Source organism: Rhinolophus sinicus, chromosome 14, assembly GCF_057876585.1.
Source record: "Rhinolophus sinicus isolate RSI-liver-muscle chromosome 14, RSI-T2T, whole genome shotgun sequence".
NCBI classification, from domain to species: Eukaryota; Metazoa; Chordata; class Mammalia; order Chiroptera; family Rhinolophidae; genus Rhinolophus; species Rhinolophus sinicus.
Genome location: NC_142514.1, coordinates 11,174,873 through 11,193,463, shown reverse-complemented (window position 1 = coordinate 11,193,463; position 18,591 = coordinate 11,174,873). Strand labels below are relative to the sequence as shown.

General features: G+C 47.9%; 1 protein-coding gene and 1 long non-coding RNA gene across 2 annotated transcripts in view; one reads left to right on the top strand and one right to left on the bottom strand.

The window, feature by feature from the left end:
• PADI2 (peptidyl arginine deiminase 2) overlaps nucleotides 1–9,432 on the top strand; it is a 41,826-nt gene extending 32,394 nt beyond the window's left edge. Inside the window, exons 11-16 of the mRNA XM_088790228.1 lie at nucleotides 1,226–1,377; nucleotides 3,417–3,561; nucleotides 4,338–4,431; nucleotides 6,098–6,183; nucleotides 8,294–8,422; nucleotides 9,105–9,432. Of these exons, the coding sequence (XP_088646354.1) occupies nucleotides 1,226–1,377; nucleotides 3,417–3,561; nucleotides 4,338–4,431; nucleotides 6,098–6,183; nucleotides 8,294–8,422; nucleotides 9,105–9,338 (840 nt within the window). The 3' untranslated portion in view covers nucleotides 9,339–9,432. The remainder of the gene's footprint in view (nucleotides 1–1,225; nucleotides 1,378–3,416; nucleotides 3,562–4,337; nucleotides 4,432–6,097; nucleotides 6,184–8,293; nucleotides 8,423–9,104) is intronic.
• Nucleotides 9,433–9,561: 129 nt separating this feature from the next.
• On the bottom strand, nucleotides 9,562–9,791 carry LOC148755368 (uncharacterized). Its single transcript, XR_016018552.1, has 2 exons — nucleotides 9,669–9,791; nucleotides 9,562–9,619 (listed from the first exon to the last, which is right to left on the bottom strand). It is a non-coding gene; the product is annotated as an uncharacterized LOC148755368 (long non-coding RNA).
• Between the last annotated feature and the right edge of the window lie 8,800 nt (nucleotides 9,792–18,591).

The following is an 18,591-nucleotide window of genomic DNA, read 5'->3' as shown; positions in this document are numbered from 1 at the left end:
GCCCCAGCCTCCTGCAAATCGCATCTTGCTATCTGAGGCTCCCAGGCGAGGAAGCGCTAATCTGCAGCCATCCACCCCGCCTGGCACAGCTGTCCCTAGAGCCTCTCAGCTGGGCACAGACTTTTTTAACAAGGATTTTTGTCAAGCAAGTTTAGTCCCAATCCCAGTGCAAGTTCCCAAGCAAAGCCCCTACTTATTTTTTACCAAAAACAAAAACTCATCAAAGGAACCTTAAAATTCAGGGAGTCACTGGCATTATATCAACTGGGGACCACTGGGATGATGCCAACTCGTCTGTTGGAGCTCTGTGCCAAGGACTGAGGCTACCTCTGGGCTCAGTGAACAAATATGGTTCGTTAGGAATAGGTTGGAATGTCATATAGGTTACATATCCGCCATTCCTACACGTACCGGTCAGCTTTCACTAGGTAAGGCTATGGTAACTACCCCCAAATCTCAATGCCTAACAACGGCAGAGGTCCATTTCTTGCTTACACTTGTTTGTCTGCAGCTCTGCTTCCTTATGCCTTCCTCATTCTAGAGCCCAGACTGCAGGAGCTTCCCCCGTCTGGGATATGCCACCCACCTAGCATGAGGAGAGGAGAAAGAGAGTTGGCATACACAGTGGATCTTCTGAACTGGCATGGGTCACTTGTGCTCACATTTCATTGGCCAAAGCAAGTCACATGACCAAGTCTGATACTGGGCAGGGAAGTATATTCCTTTTACAGAGAGATACCAGAAGTCACACAGCAGTAGCTCAGGATGCGAAATCTTACTGGGAAGGAGGTAGCAAGTGTCTGGGGACAATGATACAATCTACCATCCTGCCTGAGGTCACCTAATCCGACACCTCTTTGACAAATGGGGAAACGGAGGGTCAGAGAAATGAAGAGATGAGCGGGGATATCCATAGCACAAAATGAGGACTAATCCTGAAATCACCGATGTGTCTCTGTTTGGGAAGTAGTTAGAGGCACATGTCGAGACTCAGATGCATACACACTCATGCACACTCAGACCAACGTGCTTACAAACTCAGCCTCCCTGTGCCAGGCCCTGCTCTTTGGTGGGAATAAGAAGACCATGGGCGACCCCCCCAGAATCTAAGTGTCCACGGTGCCAAACCAAAAGCGGTCAAAGGTGGTCATCAGAAGCTGGCTAGGTTGGGGCTAAGAACTCCTGGCGACAGGGGACTAATGACGCGTGTATGCCCCCTGCCTAGGGCCCAGATTTCGGCTACGTGACCCGGGAGCCCCTCTTTGAGCCTGTCACCAGCCTTGATTCCTTTGGGAACCTGGAGGTCAGTCCCCCAGTGACCGTGAACGGCAAGACATACCCCCTGGGCCGGATTCTCATCGGGAGCAGCTTTCCTCTGTAAGAGAAGCCACGGTGGGGCTGGGGGCAGGGGCCGGGGTGGTTACTGTCTCTTTAGGAGTGGCCTGGGTTGCTCATACCTAGAGCGATTGGCTGGGAGAATTAGCTCCTCCCATGACTCTCAGATAAGATACAGACACTCATGGAAAGAAAACCAAATTAGCCTTTACATCTTAGTATAAATCAGGACTGAATATAAAACTAAATAAATAACTCTCTTTCCAAAATGGGAGAGTACATAATGAGATTATAAACCAGGAAGGGAAGGGATGAAGGAGTCCAGAGAAGGAATACTGAAAGAGGATGAGTGGGAGCTCGCCAACAAATCCTTGGGGGTGGGTGCCCATACACAAAACAGGCATGAGAAGGCATAGTCCTGCCCCAAAGCATGAGTCCCTGCCTTCATGGCCTGTCCACAACACCCTAATTCCATCCCCAGATGACCTACCAATCAATGAAAAGGCACATTCTTCCTTAGTCAGGGCAGTTGCTGGGGAGAGAGTACTGTGGGTCCTCACTTTACAAAAGGGCTTTTAGGAACCTGCACGCATAGGAGCAGCCAGGATGGGGGCTCAGCCACGTGGCATGCTCATCGATTCAGCAGGTATGTCCCAAGCACCAGCCACGGGCCGAGCCCTGCATCAGGTATGGGGTTCCAAACATGAAGCCCAGCCCCCACGTTCAACAAGATGATGGAGATCACAGGCATGAAAAGGGGGTGTCCACTGAGAGAAAGAATGACAGGGAGCTGGGGGAACCCAAGGAAGGGTCCCTAACCCCTGTGGGGCGTTCAGGGAGGGCTTCTTGAGACAAATATATATTGAGGGCCTTCTCTGTGCCCGGCATTGTTCTGGACTCTGGGGATCGAGCAGTGAGCAAAACAAAGTTCCAGCTCTCGGGGAGTTTTCAATTAGGGTGGCGGAAGTATAGAAAATAAACATGGAAGCAAGAAAATACATAAGATACTTCCAGGTGCTAATACCATGTTTCCCCGAAAATAGGACCTAGGCAGACCATCAGCTGTAATGTGTCTTTTGGAGCAAAAATTAATATAAGACCTGGTCTTATTTTGCTATAATATAAGACCAGGTATAATATAATATAATATAATATAATATAATATAATATAATATAATATAATATAATATAATATAATATAATGCCAGGTCTTATATAAGACTGGGTCTTATATTAATTTTTGCTCCAAAAGACGCATTAGAGCTGATGGTCAGGCTAGGTCTTATTTTCAGGGAAACACGGTACGTACAGTGAAGAAGGTAAAATAGGGTGGTGGGGCAGGGGTGCTTTAACTTTTGTGGTTTTGAGGAAGTGACTTTGTAATGGAGGCTTGAATGATGAGAAGGAGGCAGTCAGAAGATTGAAGGAAAAGAGCGTTCCTAATAGAAATAACAGCAAGCAAGGGCAAAGCCTTGAGGTGGTAACAAGTTTAGCAGGTGGCTAGAGCATACAGAACAAGGAGGAAGGAAAGGAGATGAGGTAGGAAGGCCAGGTAGGGGCCAGATCACAGAGGAATTTGTTGTCCACTGTAAAGACCTTGGGTTATATTCTGAGGACAATGGGGAGATTGAAGATGTCAGAGGGTCTAGAAATCAGGAAGGGCTTCCTGGAGGAGGTGTCACTTGAATTGATTCAAGATGAAGTTGAGTAGAAGTTAATGTAGCAAATAGGCACATGGGCTATGGCAGATTTTGGAACCAGGTCTATGCCCTAGCCGCCTCCAGCAATCCAAGCACAGAAGCTTCTCAAACCCACTGGCACCCTTGCAGGCTGAAGGCTGGGCTTCATGCCATTCACAAAGGCCATGGCTACAGCTAACATCTCCCTCTTTCTGCTTGGGTTCAAACGCCTTCCTGCCTGTCCCAGGATCTGTCAGCCCTGTGCCTCAGGCTCCTTCCTGTGATTTCTCTCCTAATGCCACACTGGGTTCAAGCTGGGTTCCAGAGGCCGCAGGTCCTCTGGTGAGATAGGCACAGTGGACAACCTTCTGAAAAGCTGCCTCCTCCTCAACCCTGCTCCAGGTCTGGCGGCCGGAGGATGACCAAGGTGGTGCGGGATTTCCTGCAGGCCCAGCAGGTGCAGGCGCCTGTGGAGCTGTACTCGGACTGGCTGACCGTGGGCCACGTGGATGAGTTTATGACCTTCATCCCCATCCCAGGCACAAAGGTGAGCTGGCTCCTAGGCTGGACTGAATAGGATAGTGGAAAACCCATTCACTATCAGCTCTTGTCAGCAGAGGGTGGGATCTAGAGGAAACGGACCGCATAAAGGAAGAAGGAAGTAGGCTGAAGCGGGTGTGTATGTTGTCGCTGTAGCAGGTCAATTTTGAACCCAATATATCCAAAATGTTAGTATTTTAACATGTAACCAATACAAAAATTAGTAATGAGGATTTTACATTCTTTTTTTCATCCTTTAACTTTTTTTCATCCTTTTTCATAAGTTTTTAAAATCTGGTGTGTATTTTACTCTTGCCAGTACCTCTCAATTCAGACTAGCCACAGTTCAAGTGGCTACTCACACAGGGCTAGTGGCTACTGTACTGGCTGTAACGTCCTAAAGAGCATCAGGTATGGGCCTCTGGGCTCTGGAAAGAGGTTCTTTCACTTTCTGAAGTGAAAGGAATGGCTGCAACCTCCTACCCTGGAAATTTTGTGCAAACGGCCTGGCCTGTCCACAACGTGGCGAAGCTCTTCCCCTTTGTTCAAAGCCACCTTTGACTCAGTTTTGACTCGATGGCGTTGCTGAGGTGGAGGAATTTCTATAGCCGGAAGGGTGAGAAATATTCCTCTGAAACCCTGCCAAGCAGCCATTGCGTCTCCATGTGGGGAGGCTTGAGACGATACGCAGACAGGGCTCTGGGTCCCCAGGGCAGGGGCTCCCTCATGCTCCTTGGCCACTTCCCCTCTGCTGACACTGTCCCTCTGGACGGTCTCTTGCAGGAATTCCGGATGCTCATGGCGAGCACCTCAGCCTGCTACAAGCTCTTCCGAGAGAAGCAGAAGGAAGGCCATGGGGAGGCCATCATGTTCAAAGGTGAGTGCCCACAGAGCCCTGGCAGAAAGTGGGCCTGAGCCCCTAGAGATACTCAGGAGGATGGGGCAGATGAACACTTTGTGAGCACCCAGCTCTACGTCCCTGGGTGTCTGGCCCGCTCCGGGGCTGTCAGCATGTGGGAAGCAACCCTAGCTTCTCGTGACCCTTGCTATGGCGGCTGGACCCTGGAGCTGCCCACTGCTCCTTATTGTCATCCACAGTGCCACATGCTTCTTCAGGACCTAGTGTGCACTTTCAATGGCACCAGACCCAGAAGAGAGTTACATGGTTCAAAACTGACGTACGATCTGCATTCAAGGAGCTCGTGTTTTAGAAAGGGAGAGAAAGAAATATACATCATGCAGTTTAGGGACAGGAAGGAAAATAGGAGTCAACAGACATCGTAGACAGGCAGACACCATCACTGTCAGTCCCAGAACGAGAAGTTACCTGTGCAACTGAGACATCCACAGAACTGGGACAGGCATAGATGGGAGTGAGGTTTGCTCTTAAATTAATCATGGAAAGAGGGAAAGCTGATCAGGCGGAGACAGTGAGCCAGGGTAGACAGGCCGTGACAGTTCCCTATGTTTTGCTTAAATTACTTTTTGTCACTTTCAGGTAGGTTTCTCCAATCTATAATACCTACTTCCAAAAGTCTGCATGCGGAAGGCTGGTTGATAGACACATTACTGCCCTTCACGTCCAAAAGCAGTGCTGCTACTGGTGACTGGTGTCTAGGGCGGACAAGACAGTCCTTTTTGAACTCCTCACCGATGGGAAGTTTTATCTTGGATTGGCAGGCATCAGTCTTGACTTTCTGGAGGCTTCTTTCTATATTAAACATACCTCCAAAGCTACCCACAGGATCTATAACCATTATCTTGGTACAAATAGGGACAGTGGTGGTGTGGAGACAGCTCAGGTCTAGGGTTTGACAGCCCCAATCTGTTTGCCACCGACAGGCTCTAAGACTGGGAAGTACAGTGGGCCAGCAGACTCTTCCCAGATCAGGTTGTTCCACTAGCTATAAGATCTTGGACAAGTCACGTAACTTCTCTGTGCCTCAGTTTCTTCATCTTTAATGCTAGCGGCTACCTCATAGAAATATGGGGAAGATTACTGAGTGAATCCACGTAAAACATCTAGAAGAACGCCTGCCACGTAGTAGGTGCTCAGTGAGTATTACTAATCAGGGCAGAAGCCACATGGGCCACCATAGTGGGATACGAAGGAGGCAGATGTCAGCATAGACCAGGGCAGGGGGCAAGCATGAGGCAGGTCTGGAAAACAGGAAGGTGACACCTCTGGGCATCCTGCTTCTGCTGTGCTCACCCTGACCATCTGCTCATCCTTAGAAGTAGGCTCCAGGTGGGAGACTCAGGTGGCTAATTGTGCACCCCAACCTCTGGCCAGAGAGCGGGCAAAGCAGCTGCCACCCCTTCCCAGGTGACATGGGCAACCCTAAGGAAAAGGGTGTATGCTGCCCTCCCCAGGCAGAGAGGGCTTTGTTTCTGCTGGGGTTGTCCCCCTCGGCCCCAGCCTATTCCCAGCCCCATCTCCCTCATCCTCGCAGTTAGCCCAGAGGCTGGTGGGCCTTGGCAAAGGGGAGCACCCAGGCTGGGTACTTAAGGCTAGACTGTTCCCTGTCTTCTGACCCCCACAGGCTTGGGCGGGATGAGCAACAAGCGAATTACCATCAACAAGATTCTGTCCAATGAGAACCTCGTGCAGGAGAACCAGTACTTCCAGGTGAGGTGGGGCCAGGGCCCAGCTGCTGCTGGGGGGCTGGGGCAGGGGGTCCCTGGGAGGGATGAGGATGTGCCCAATGTCACTTCTCACATCCTTGGGGCTTCCATGGGGAATGGCCAAGGGTTCAGGACACGTGACAGAGGGAAGGGCTTCATTCGATGAGCATTGAGTTCAGCCTCCCTGCTGTACTCCTGTGCTAAAGCTGGGGACTAAATAGGCACAATGTATAGGTTGGCAGAGGCCAGAAGCAGACAGGGGACTTGGAAAGGAAAGCATATCAGGCAGAGCTAAAGAGGCAAGGGCTCTGCAAGGCTAGAGTTTGGGGAGACACACCCCTTTAAAATATGATGAAAGTGACAGATCTGCTCTCCAGAAAAATGCATATAAGTATATGCCCTGAATTTTTATTTGTTTTAGGGGCTCAGAGATCCCTGAAATTTTCTCTCTGTGAATGGATCCCACCTTCTGAGTCCCTAAATCTCAAAGGTTGTATCCAGAAGTAGGGTCAACAGGGTCGTCTTTACTTGAATTAAATCCCTCTTTATTTGCATGGGCATATTTAAAGTACTGTTAATACACGCAGTCCCAGGGAGAGGTCCTGAGACTGAAAGTCTACCTCCATAAGCATAGAGCAGGGAAAGACTGAAGAAAGCGGTGGGTCACTCTGGTAATTAGTAGAGTTTATTAAGGGAAACTTACATGTGCACGTCTTGAGTGACTGCAAGATGAAGTGGATCCCGGTGCCACTTGGCAGGCGCCAAAAAATGATATAGGGTAAAGGGGGGAATGCTACCAGGTATGGGAAATTACATGCTTCATGAAGTCAGGACAACAACCTGTTCCAGGAACTAGCAGTATTGTCATGGAAGGCAGGGAAGGGGTGCTGACTTATGTCAGAATGAACATCAGTTACTATCAGACAGCCCCTAAGGGGGTTGTGCAGTGAACCAATCTCTGTTCTGGCCCCAGTCCAGCTCACGGATCTAGCAGAAGTCACGTCATGGAAGAGGCTCTCCTCCTCAAGTACCAAGTTAAAAAACAAAACAAAACAAAACCAGAAAGGCATGATTGTCTCATATATGTGGAAAGTCCAGCAGTGGTGTGGATTTCAGGCACAGGTTGATCAGGGCTCCAGCTCAATTTCTCTGCATTTCTTGGACTCTGCAGGGACTCTCATGGGTAGGAGCACAGCTACTACAGTTCAAGGTGTCACGTCTACCCAGCACACACCATCCCCAAGGGGAGAGGTCTTATATGCCCCTGACAATTAAACGGAAGCTTTGCATTTCACTCTGTGCTGATCTCAACCAGTTACCATACAGTGATTGCTTTAAACCTGGTTTATTGCCCATCTGTGAACCAATCACTGGGGCGAGGAGGTAGGGACAAGAGTCCACTAATCAGCTCTCACCAGATGGTGGGAGTGTGATTAATCCAACCCAACAACATGTTGCTGCATTGCAGGGGGACGGGTGGGGTGGATGCTGGAGAAGTAACTATAGAGTTTCCCAAAGATCACAAAACGCTTCACTGGCTTTTGAAAGTTGACTCTATTATATTAATAACTATGTGTTCCATGGTCATTTTTTGGCATCGGGTAGCTCTGAGGTCAAATCATGACCCCCCACTTTTGGCAGTAGGACTTTGAGCAACTCACTAAGGACTCCGGGTCCTCAGTTCCCTCATCTCTAATAAGGGATACTAACAGTGTCTATTGTGGGGTTGAGGATTAAGTAAGTAATACATGTCAAGTACACTTAGGGCACGTATACATGTTAGATGTTATGGGTATTAATCAAAATCACAGTCACTGTTATTCTCACCTCATGGCGCGGCCCAATGACTCAATGAGATACTGTGTAGCAAGCACCTAGCACAGGGCTGGCTCGTAGTGTTATTTCTGTGCTCTTCTCTCTTGTTCTCTTTATAACTGCTGTACTGAGCCCTGGTGAAAGGGGCCCTGGAGAGGTGGCAGGGGCGCTAGACGAGCACTGAAAGTCTCCTTGGAGTGCCAGGGCCCTGGGTCTGACGCTGCTGACAGGAATGGGGTTAACAAAGGTGGCAGAGCTGCCCCTCACTTGCCTGCCCTCCCTTCTTCCCCCTCTCCCAGCGCTGTCTGGACTGGAACCGTGACATCCTCAAGAAGGAGCTGGGGCTGACGGAGCAGGACATCATCGATCTGCCTGCTCTGTTCAAGATGGACGAGGACCGCCAGGCCAGAGCCTACTTCCCAAATATGGTGAGGCGCTCCGGACCCCATACCTCATCCAGGCCAATCAGGGGGCAGCTAGATCCAGAAGGACCCCTTGGCTGAGGCCCTCCAATCGGGAGGCCCAGGTCCCAGTCCTGGCTAAACTGTTGTGTGGCCCTACCCACCCACCTGCCCTCTCTGGGCTTCATTCCCTCTGAGGGGAGGTATGCTTATCCTAGCTGCCTTGCTGGGGTTCTGGGAAATCCTTTACCGTAACAGGTAGGAAAGGGCTGTAAAGTAAATAGTAAAGGCCTTCACAGGCAGGAGGGATTCTTGTTATCATTGAGAAGAGCCTTCTATGAGCTAGAAAGAGGTTAGAACACACACACGTAGATACATATATATATACACATACACATATATCCACGCGTATACACATTAATACACGTGTGTACATGCACATGTTGATGTGTATATATAGCCACATGCACACGCATGTAACATACACATGCATTCAGAGGTAGGTTGCCTGCTTTCCCACTTCAGCTCTGCCCTGTATGAGTGACTTAGTCTCCTCTGTGCCTCAGTTTTCTCATCTGTAAAGTGGGGATAGATCACAACACCTATTTCATAGGGTTGCTGGGAGGGTCCAATGAGCTCAGAACAGGGCCGGGTGCTTAGTAGGTGCTCACTAAACAGAAGCTCTTGCCCCGCCCCGTCCCCATCACAGGTGAACATGATTGTGCTCAACAGGGACCTGGGCATCCCCAAGCCGTTCGGGCCCCAGGTTGAGGAGGTGTGCTGCCTGGAGACGCACGTGCGCTCCCTGCTGGAGCCCTTGGGCCTCTGCTGCACCTTCATCGATGACATTTCCGCCTACCACAAGTTTCTGGGGGAAGTCCACTGCGGCACCAACGTACGCAGGAAGCCTTTCACCTTCAAGTGGTGGCACATGGTGCCCTGACCCACAGGTGCTGCTGTGTGTGGTCTCAGTCTATCAATAACCAGTGTTGTGGCTGGACCGCCCTTGTGCTTTTTATTATAATCACAAGACACCCTTCAGTGATAACCATCAGGAAACTTTGGAAAACAATTTTTTTTATTACTTACCGGACCTGGAAATTACACAGCACACCTGGGGCCACACAGTGAGGTTTCAGGGAGAGAGAGAGAGAGGGAGAGAGAGAGAGAGAGAGAGAGAGAGAGAGAGAGAGAGAGAGAGAGAGAGAGAGAACGTGCACGAGCCTGGGGATCTGCTTTTATTGGGGTCAAGGGCGAGAGAACGTGCACGAGCCTGGGGATCTGCTTTTATTGGGGTCAAGGGTGGAAGCCTAGGGGGTTTCCCAGGCTCACTCACTATTGGCGAATTTAAAATATAAGAGCAGGAATTTAAAGCCTGGGAAGAGACAAAACGAGTAACCCAAATGATCAGTTGTCGAAACCAACCAAGATTTCTAAAGCCAAAGAGCCTGAGGGGAGGGTATGGTACAGCCTGGCTCTTTAGCTAGTCCTGTGGCTGGCAATGAATTTATTGGCGATAGCCATCTTTGAAGCAGATGCCATCTTTGAAGAGGATGCCTCAACAATCAAAGCTTCAGTCAGGCACTGGCTCTACAAAAAAGAACAAACCCAACTGTCAGAGCTACACTACAGGGGCCTTGAACTTCCCCCCTTCCCTGAGTTCTCCGGACTCCTTGCATCCTCCCAGAGCTTCCCCCTGCGTGACCTGGCCTGGAAAACCTCCCACTGGGAGACATTGGAGAAGCAGGGAGGGATGTGGGATATCTGTGCCTTGCTCTCGCTCAGAAGGGCCCCAGCGTCCACTAACTCACCCACAGTGAGCCTCAACTCTGTCCTTCCTGAAAATAGCCACTGTCTATATAGCCCTGACATGAAAAAACAAAACAAAAACCCAGGTACCCAAACCAATCCCCAAAGAAGCCTTAGTCTCTTGTCCAAAATTGAAGGAAAGTAAAAGGAAGGACGTTCTGTGCTCACCAGTTTTCCCGGTAGCCATGCTCTGAAGGTCAAAGTAGATCGCATGGAAAGGGACCCGGGGACCCTGAACCGCCATCATCATTTCAAATTCACCTCCCTTGGGGTGTCCAGGTGGCTGCCCCAATTATTCCTTCCTTCCCAGCCTCTCTCACATCTCCTTGGCTTTCTCTCTACAGTGCAGACACCATTGGCTAGCCTCCTCATTCCCTGAGGGTCCAATTATATAGTTCAGAACCTTTCCTGGAAGCGAATTTTATCAGAGCTGCCTTCTCCATTTTCAAGATGCTCTTTATGCCCCATCTTTCTCATGGACACAGGCTCTCGCAGATGCTTGGGGGTTTCGTCCCCGACTAGCATCCTTATGCCTGAGAGTTCAGTGTGTAAAGATGCCCCGGGGTCAGCCACACCTATCTTCTCTCGCCTGGCCTTCAATCCTAGGGCCAGTCCCTGACCTCCCTCCTCTCACGGTGCCTCAACTTCCTATCCCTGATGCCAGCTCTCCAAGCAGCTATACAAGGATTTCTTTACCACCAGCCAGGCTCAGACCTTCCCCCAAGATATAACTAAACACGTGTCCCTCTTCCCCAGACATCAGACCCAACACATAAGGACCCTGGCCTGGCCTCCAGCCAGAACAGCCAGTTCTGGGCCAGCTGCTGGCCTTAGAGATGGATTGATTATCCCATTGAAGTTCACCAGTGCATTTGCCGAAGACCCTCTCATGTGGACATAACCAAATTAGTTCCCTGGCTCCCACTGAAAACCCTCAGCATCAACTCAAGAAAGTTCCGTTAGGGCCTGCTGATGTCGGAAGAATAAGTGAATTGTAAGTCCACGTTCAGGGTTAAAAAGAACCGATTTATAACCTATGAAAAGGTTATACATTTGTATTCTTGAGCAAATGGGATTTTCTTCTTGGATTATTTCATTCATTCAACAAACATGTTGTATGTCGACTAAGTGTCAGGCATAGGGCTGGGCTCTGAGGCTACCGTGGTTAGTAGCAAACCAGACCTGGTCCCTGCCTCATGAAGCCAGTCAGTTCCCAAGAGGCAACACCCACATTTAAATAGCCAGCATTTGCCCTTTCAGTGGTGTGCTCTTTAGATATGCCAAGCTGCTGTATTCAGAAAAATACACAGGGCACAGAGCTTCCCGAAGGTCACTGTCTCAGTGACATGGGTGGGGTGGGGTCTTCATTAAACAGGCCTCCTTCAGGTCCAGCTGGGCCATGACTACCTGAAAAATCAGATCCCGGAGGCTTTAGAAGTTGCTGTGCCCCCGGTAGGGACAGTGGCCCCTGCCTTTGGAGGACAAAGCCCCAGATCTTCTCCCCAAACCCAGAGCTGGAGATACCAGGTGCCTATTTGAGGGTGTTTATCTGGAGACTTTGAGTTTGTTGTGTGTGTGTTTGGTTAATGTGGGTTTTCGGGCTTTCTTTCATTTTTTTCTATCGTAGTCTATTTTCAGGGGAAGTAAGTACCTCCCAAGTGAAGACAGGGTGTGTTTATAGATTTTTTTAAGGCTCTCCCCATCTATAAGTCGATAATTCCTGATGATTCTGGAGCCCCCAGGACTCAGACACCCATTCCCTTCTTGCTTGCTCACCCAGTATGACTACCCTCGGGGTGGACACCTCCGCTCCCCAGGCCCACGGACTCATTGCTCTTCCGCATCCCCACTTCCTATAAATGTAGGCCTAGAATACACTTGGGTGTTGCAAAACTCAGCAATGTTCCTGTTTCGATCTTTATTTTGAAATATTTTATGTAAGAGGGCAAAGGTGTCATGAAGATGGCACAGTTTCAACGTTCTGAACAAGATGCCACGATGGAGATCAAAAGATGTGTGGGGAAGAGCCTGATTAAACAGCAATAAAATACATGGTCAGAGGGGAAGTCACATGGCTATTGATGTGATGTTCATTGCTACTTTTAATAAACACAGCCTAGAGTGATGCAGACCACACACAGGCCCTCTCCTGGTCCTACAGCCCCTGCTCTTCTGGGCATAGGGTCAGGGCTCTCAGCAAGGGTGTCTGTCTCAAGGGTTTGGAATCCCACACACACTCAGTGGATGTGTATTATGTGGCCACCACGCAAAGTCAAGACCAATACCCACAATAAAGTCTATGTTTTTCTGGTGGGGTTCCCCAGAAGCAGACCCTGAGATGAGTATGTGGGGACAAGTGATTTATTAAGGAAGTGGCTCTAGGAGAAACCAGGAAGGAAGTGGAGGGAGCAGAGTGGGAAAAGAGAAGAAGCCAAACAAGAGTGTGATTTCAGGTGTGGCCTCAGCCTAGTCACTGGAGAGCACTGGAGCCTATGTGACAGATTAGAGTTGTTGCACCTGGAGGTGGAGTTTTGCACCAGTCAGTCAATGGCTTATGGGGACTGTGGTTCTCTGAGTGGGCACAGGGGCACCAGTAACCTATGGGTAATCACCTAAAAATGATCAGAGCTATAGTTATTAGCAGTAAAGTCACAGGAGCTGGGGATGGGCTCACAGAACCAGAAAAGGATCTAGGCAGGGCACCAATAGTGCCCACTGCTCTGGATAATATGTTCTCATAATATGGAATTGTTACACATAGGTATTTGTGACTTGACCCATGATATAAAAATCCATACAACATAGCTATGGTCTAACAGGGTCTTTGTGAACAGACTCCTGAGGCCCTCAAATAAAGCCACCTCATTGATTGCTGAGCCTAGAAGCCACTTCCAAGCTTTTTGGGATATACCTGGGGGCTGCCTACCCCTCAGCCCTACCTTGGTATTCTAGACTGATGTTTTGGTGCAGCCTTTTTAAGGCGGTCACTGCAAAGTGAAAATTACTAGTTCTCTTCCTCCCAGACTTAACTCCTGGGTCCAGCCCTCTGAAGTCACTCTTCTCTTTTATACCCAACTAATGTGGCCCAAGCCACTGCAAGGCCAGTCTTCAATGGGGTTTCCTAACCCACCTATTTCTGAGACTCCCCAAAGGATGCTGGTGTGTTAAATCCACCCTGGTAGTGTTTTCACATCTTGGCCACTGACCCACCTAAGAATAGCTGAAAGACACCCTGAGACTTCTAGAACAGTACTTTCCAATAGAAATATAATGTATGCCACACATATATAATTTTAAGTTTCCTAGTACAAACATTTTAAAAAGTAAAATTATTAGTGAAGTTAACTTTAATAATGTTTTTATTAACCCAATATATCTAGATTATTATTTCAACATATAATAAAACTTTTAAAATATTAATGAAATATTTTACATTCTTTTTTTGGTAGTAAGTTTTTTAAAGTTGATGTATATTTTATACTTATACCACATCTCTATTCAGACCAGCCACATTTTAAGTGCTCAATAGCCACAAATGGCTATCACATTGGAAGGCATAGTTCTAGAATCCTCTGTGCCATGCTGAGTCCCAATTGTAGAAGTAGACACATTCCTGAAATCCCCAGTGTCCAGCAAGTCTGACAGCAATGACTAACAAAAGTTTATTTTAAAAGAAGAAAGACAGGCATACAATAAACATTGGCCCTCCCTGGCCCTGGTATGCAGAGCTCTGCTCCCCCAGAAGGTCCTCTTGCCTGAACCATGGCTGCTGCCATGTTGTCAGGTCTGGTCTCTCAGCAGGGGAAGTGCCTTTGGCCAGGTTAAGGTGGGAATCCCACCAGCCCCCTGGGAAGACAAGACATAACTCCCTCACCTCTAACGTCCTTCCCCTCTCCATTCCCTGGGACACAACTTCATTCTGCATTTTAATGAGGCTCAGAGAGAAAGCGATTTGCTCAAGGTTACACAGGATTCACGCCCAGTTGATCTGACTCCAGATCCCACCTGTTGAACACCTGCTCTTGACGACCTCATCCTAGAAATAACTTCCTAACCCAAGTTCAATGAGTCATCATTCTTTTATTCATAAGTATTGCCTTTGCACCAGTCATTTTTTAGTATACTACATGTCCTATTAAAGTCTTACAATAAGAAAACCCCACTACCTGCAAGCAAGATGTCTGGACATTACAGGATTCCTATAAACCTCTCAAAGGCAACAGGACCCAGAGAATAATGACGTCTACCTTGCACAGTATGGGCAAGGCTTTAGCTCACAGTAAGATGACATCTCTAAATCATGAAAATCAAATTATATTTATCCACCCATTCATTTTTTCCCACTAATATTTACTATAAGTATCTATTGTATGAAAAACTAGAGAGATCATATAATTTTTCATCTAAACCACAGTGAAAGGAGGGACAACAAATAATTTCACCTGGATAGCAGGTGAAAAGTAGAACCATGCTGGATGTTTATTGTCCCTGGGAAACCCCATGCATGAGACATGCTCTCAGCCCCCAAGGAACTGACAGCTGAGTCAGGGAGACAGACAGGAGAGCAAAGAGGCAGCCTGAAGGAATAGGCACTTGATAAATACTTACTGAATGGAGAAATAAATAAGGCCAAAAAGTTGTGGATTCACACACACACACACACACACACACACACACACACACACAATTATTTCCAGCTGGGAGAGTGACCAAGGGTAACCTTAATGTTCATTTGGGCTAAGATGAATGACTGTTGAATGAATGTAGAAACGAATGACTGGGGAGAGAAGGGAGGAAAGGCTTCCAAGCTGAGTAAAGATACAAAGGGGTGTAAGTGTGTGACATGTTTGAGAAATGGTGATCATAGACTGAAGTCATCCTGGAAATGCTAGGGTTTCAGCAATGGGAACCCCCTGAAGGTCTGGAGCAACTGCAGTCACATGACCAATCTTGTATTTTAGAAAGAGAACAGTAACATATTTCTCTATTGCTATTAAGCTAATAGGAAAGGCATTTTCAAGAAACTACCTGAGAAATGATCAAACCATGGTACATCCCTACATTTAAATATTTTGCAGCATAAAATGAAGTAGATCTATATATACTGACATAGAAGGAGCTCCAAGACAAAGCCCTTGAAGTTGGTATTTAAAAAAAAAAAAAAAAAAGAAAGGAGGGAAGAAATAACATCAAACAAAGCCATGGATTTCTGTAGAAACATACATATGTATATACATGCAAAGTAAAAGATATAGAAGCAATGCCGTGAAATTGACAATAGTAATTCTGGGAAAGGAAGTGTGACAGAACTGATTTAAACTTTATGTTGCTTGACATTTTTACATAGTGAGAACATAATTACACATGTATTTTTAAATAATTGTTTAAAGCTGCCTGAAATCTTTGGCATCTTATTTATGCTGAAGTCTTCCCATGCTGATTAGCATAATCTCTTTTCTCTAATAATTCACAGTTCTCTTTTACCTCTTTCCTTCCCCAAGCTGGGCTTCCCACCACCAGTTTAAGATTGACAGCTCCTCACAGATACTAATTTATGTACTCCTCCCTGTGAGGTGACTATGATTCTTTTCCCCATTTTACACAACAGAAGAATAATGCACAGAGAGATTAAGTAACGTACTCAAGGTCACACAGTAAATGGCTGACATAGCAGGATTTGAACCCCCAAAGGCCTGCACTTGACCCACCTCCTGCCTCTCTAGAAGGTTGACTTGCTTTTAACATTTGCATTCCTCTGACTTGTTTTGTTGCCAGTGAACCAATACACACATATGTTGTCACTACAGATGAATATTTACCACCATTCCTTTTTTACATTTCGTTACATGGCTCTGTCTCTGATAGAAAGGGTTGCTCAAAATTCAGATTTAGCTGGAAAGGGAGTTTTAGCATGTATTGTGTTTACAAAGCACTCACCCACACACATCCAGAGAACCAAATTAACCGCTAATTTGAGAGTATGCTGGTGATGTGGCAGGCAGATGAGAGTGACACAGAGGTTAGCAGGGTGGGTGAGCTATAATTTGTGTGGTGGGGGGGGATGCTATACGGCATAGCAACGTGACAGTCCCCAGAAGGCCTTGGGCCACTTGCTAAGTCCCAGCAGCTGAGCTGATTTCAGCTGTGTGAAACACAGCCCCATCTGGAGTGGGGGTGGCTCGTGACTTTTGCTCCAACAGTTTCATAGAGGCTGCTCGTGAAATTGGAGAAGCCTGTAGCATATGATTGCCCCCATCCCACTCAAACAGAATATTTTGAGAAGTCTAATTATATGGTAGGGTTTAGAGGGAAGAGGGCTTAGATAAATAAGCCCTTTCTAAGGGCAGGTTGGAAAGGGCTGTTAGGGAGCCCTGGGCAGTTCCGTGGGGTGAGGGTACCCTCTGCAGGTGGACCAGAGTGGCTGCAACCACTGCATTCCCACTAAGCTTGGGTGTCTGCCCACAGCATAGCCATTTCCCTAACTGAAGATGCTGACCGCCTAGCTGTGTGACATAGGGCAAGTTATTGACCCTCCTGAGACTCAGTTGCCTCAACTGCAGACGAAGGGCAAAACTCCCTACCGCGTGGGGGTTGCTGTCATGATTAGAGAGAGAAAATGTACCTGAAGTGCTCCGCAGAGGGCCTGGTACGTCCTAAGTCCTCCAAAGGTGGCAGCTACGAGCAGCAGCAGCAGCTCCGAGCAGCAGCAGCAGCTCCATCGTCACTGTCACCGGCATCTTGAACAATAGTAAAGACGACCACTGAGTGTCTAGCAGAGGGAGAAGGGCTTCTCTGAGAGCAAGCACAGGCAGAGTTGGGGCAGGGACCGGAGGAGATCTGGGCCAGGTGACCAGCTGGCATTTTGATTCAGCAACTATGTCTACTCCGATGCTGGGAAACTGTTTTCATCTCCTCTTCTCCCTAGAGCCCCCAAGTGCTGAATTACTCTGCTCCCTGGAAGAAAAATACCCCAGCCAGACAGCTGGGATGTACTTGGAGGGGACAAGATGTTTGCAAATGTCACAGTGGTGCCGGGCCTGCTTGGATTGATCCACAGAAGGGACTCTTCTACTACTGAAGGGAAGGAAGACGGCTTTTCCTCCTGTCATGACTCGGTCCCCAGCCTCATGGTGGGTCTCCTGCTTTCCCCCTCCCTGGAGTTCAGAGGACTGGACCAGATGGAGGCCTGGGCTGTGATCACTACCCTCCCCTTCCTCCTGCATTCCTGCCCACCCAGGCTCACTCCTTCCTTCACTCTGGTCCCTGAAAAAGCACCCACCCCCCTAGATATACCCTAAAAGTTCTTTAAGGCTAATAAATCTAGGGAAACAAACAGAGGTCAGCAAGACTAAGATAAGATGGAGACATTATAAAAAAATAAGGGAGCATAGTCTCTCCCAGGACAAAAAGGAACCAGGGTGATGGCTCCCTGTCCTTTTGACTCACTCAGTCCCTCTGGTTTTTCTTGGAGAATACTGTCTTAAAATTTGTACATTTTATTCATCATGGATTTTTTGTATTTTTATTTTTTTAATATTGCATTAAAATATTAATTATCTTTTTATTTTATTTTATTGGGGAATATTGGAGAACAGTGTGTTTCTCCAGGGCCCATCAGCTCCAAGTCATTGTCCTTCAATCTGGTTGTGGAGGGCGCAGCTCAGCTCCAAGTCCAGTCGCTGTTTTTAATCTTTAGTTGCAGGGGGCGCAGCCCACCATCCATGCGGGAATTGAACCGGCAACCTTGGTGTTCAGAGCTCACTCTCGAACCAGCTGAGCCATTTGGCCGCCCCTCCAGCAGCTCAGTGGCAGCTCATTGTCTTCAATCTAGTGGAGGGCGCAGCTCACTGGACCATGTGGGAATCGAACCGGCAACCCTGTTGTTCAGAGCTCACACTCTAACCAACTGAGCCATCCAGCCGCCCCCAAAATATTATTTATCTCAATGACCAAATTTTTTGATCCTCTTAAATCTATGCACTCACCTTGCCCTGGTCCTGGCCCAGATATTAAAGCTGCCTGAATCTCCACTGGGATCCCTCCTCCCCTAATCACCCACCCCCACCCCCAGTCTCTCCTTCCACCTTCTACAAGGAACAGGGAGAGCGCATCCTCCGTTTTTATTTATTCTTTCATTCAGCCAACCAACACTGACTGCATATCCATTATCTGCTAGATCCCAAGCAATCCTCGGAAACAAAGATGGATTTGTTCTTTCATTGAGTTTGTATTGGTCACTGGCTATGTACCAGTCACTGTGCCAGGCTCTGGGGATAATACCGTGAACAAGACAGACATAGTTCTTGACCTCTGTTGTGGGAGGTTCACACAAAAAATATATTCATGAAGAATTTAAAACAAACTTGCAGCGAGCAATAAGTTCTACA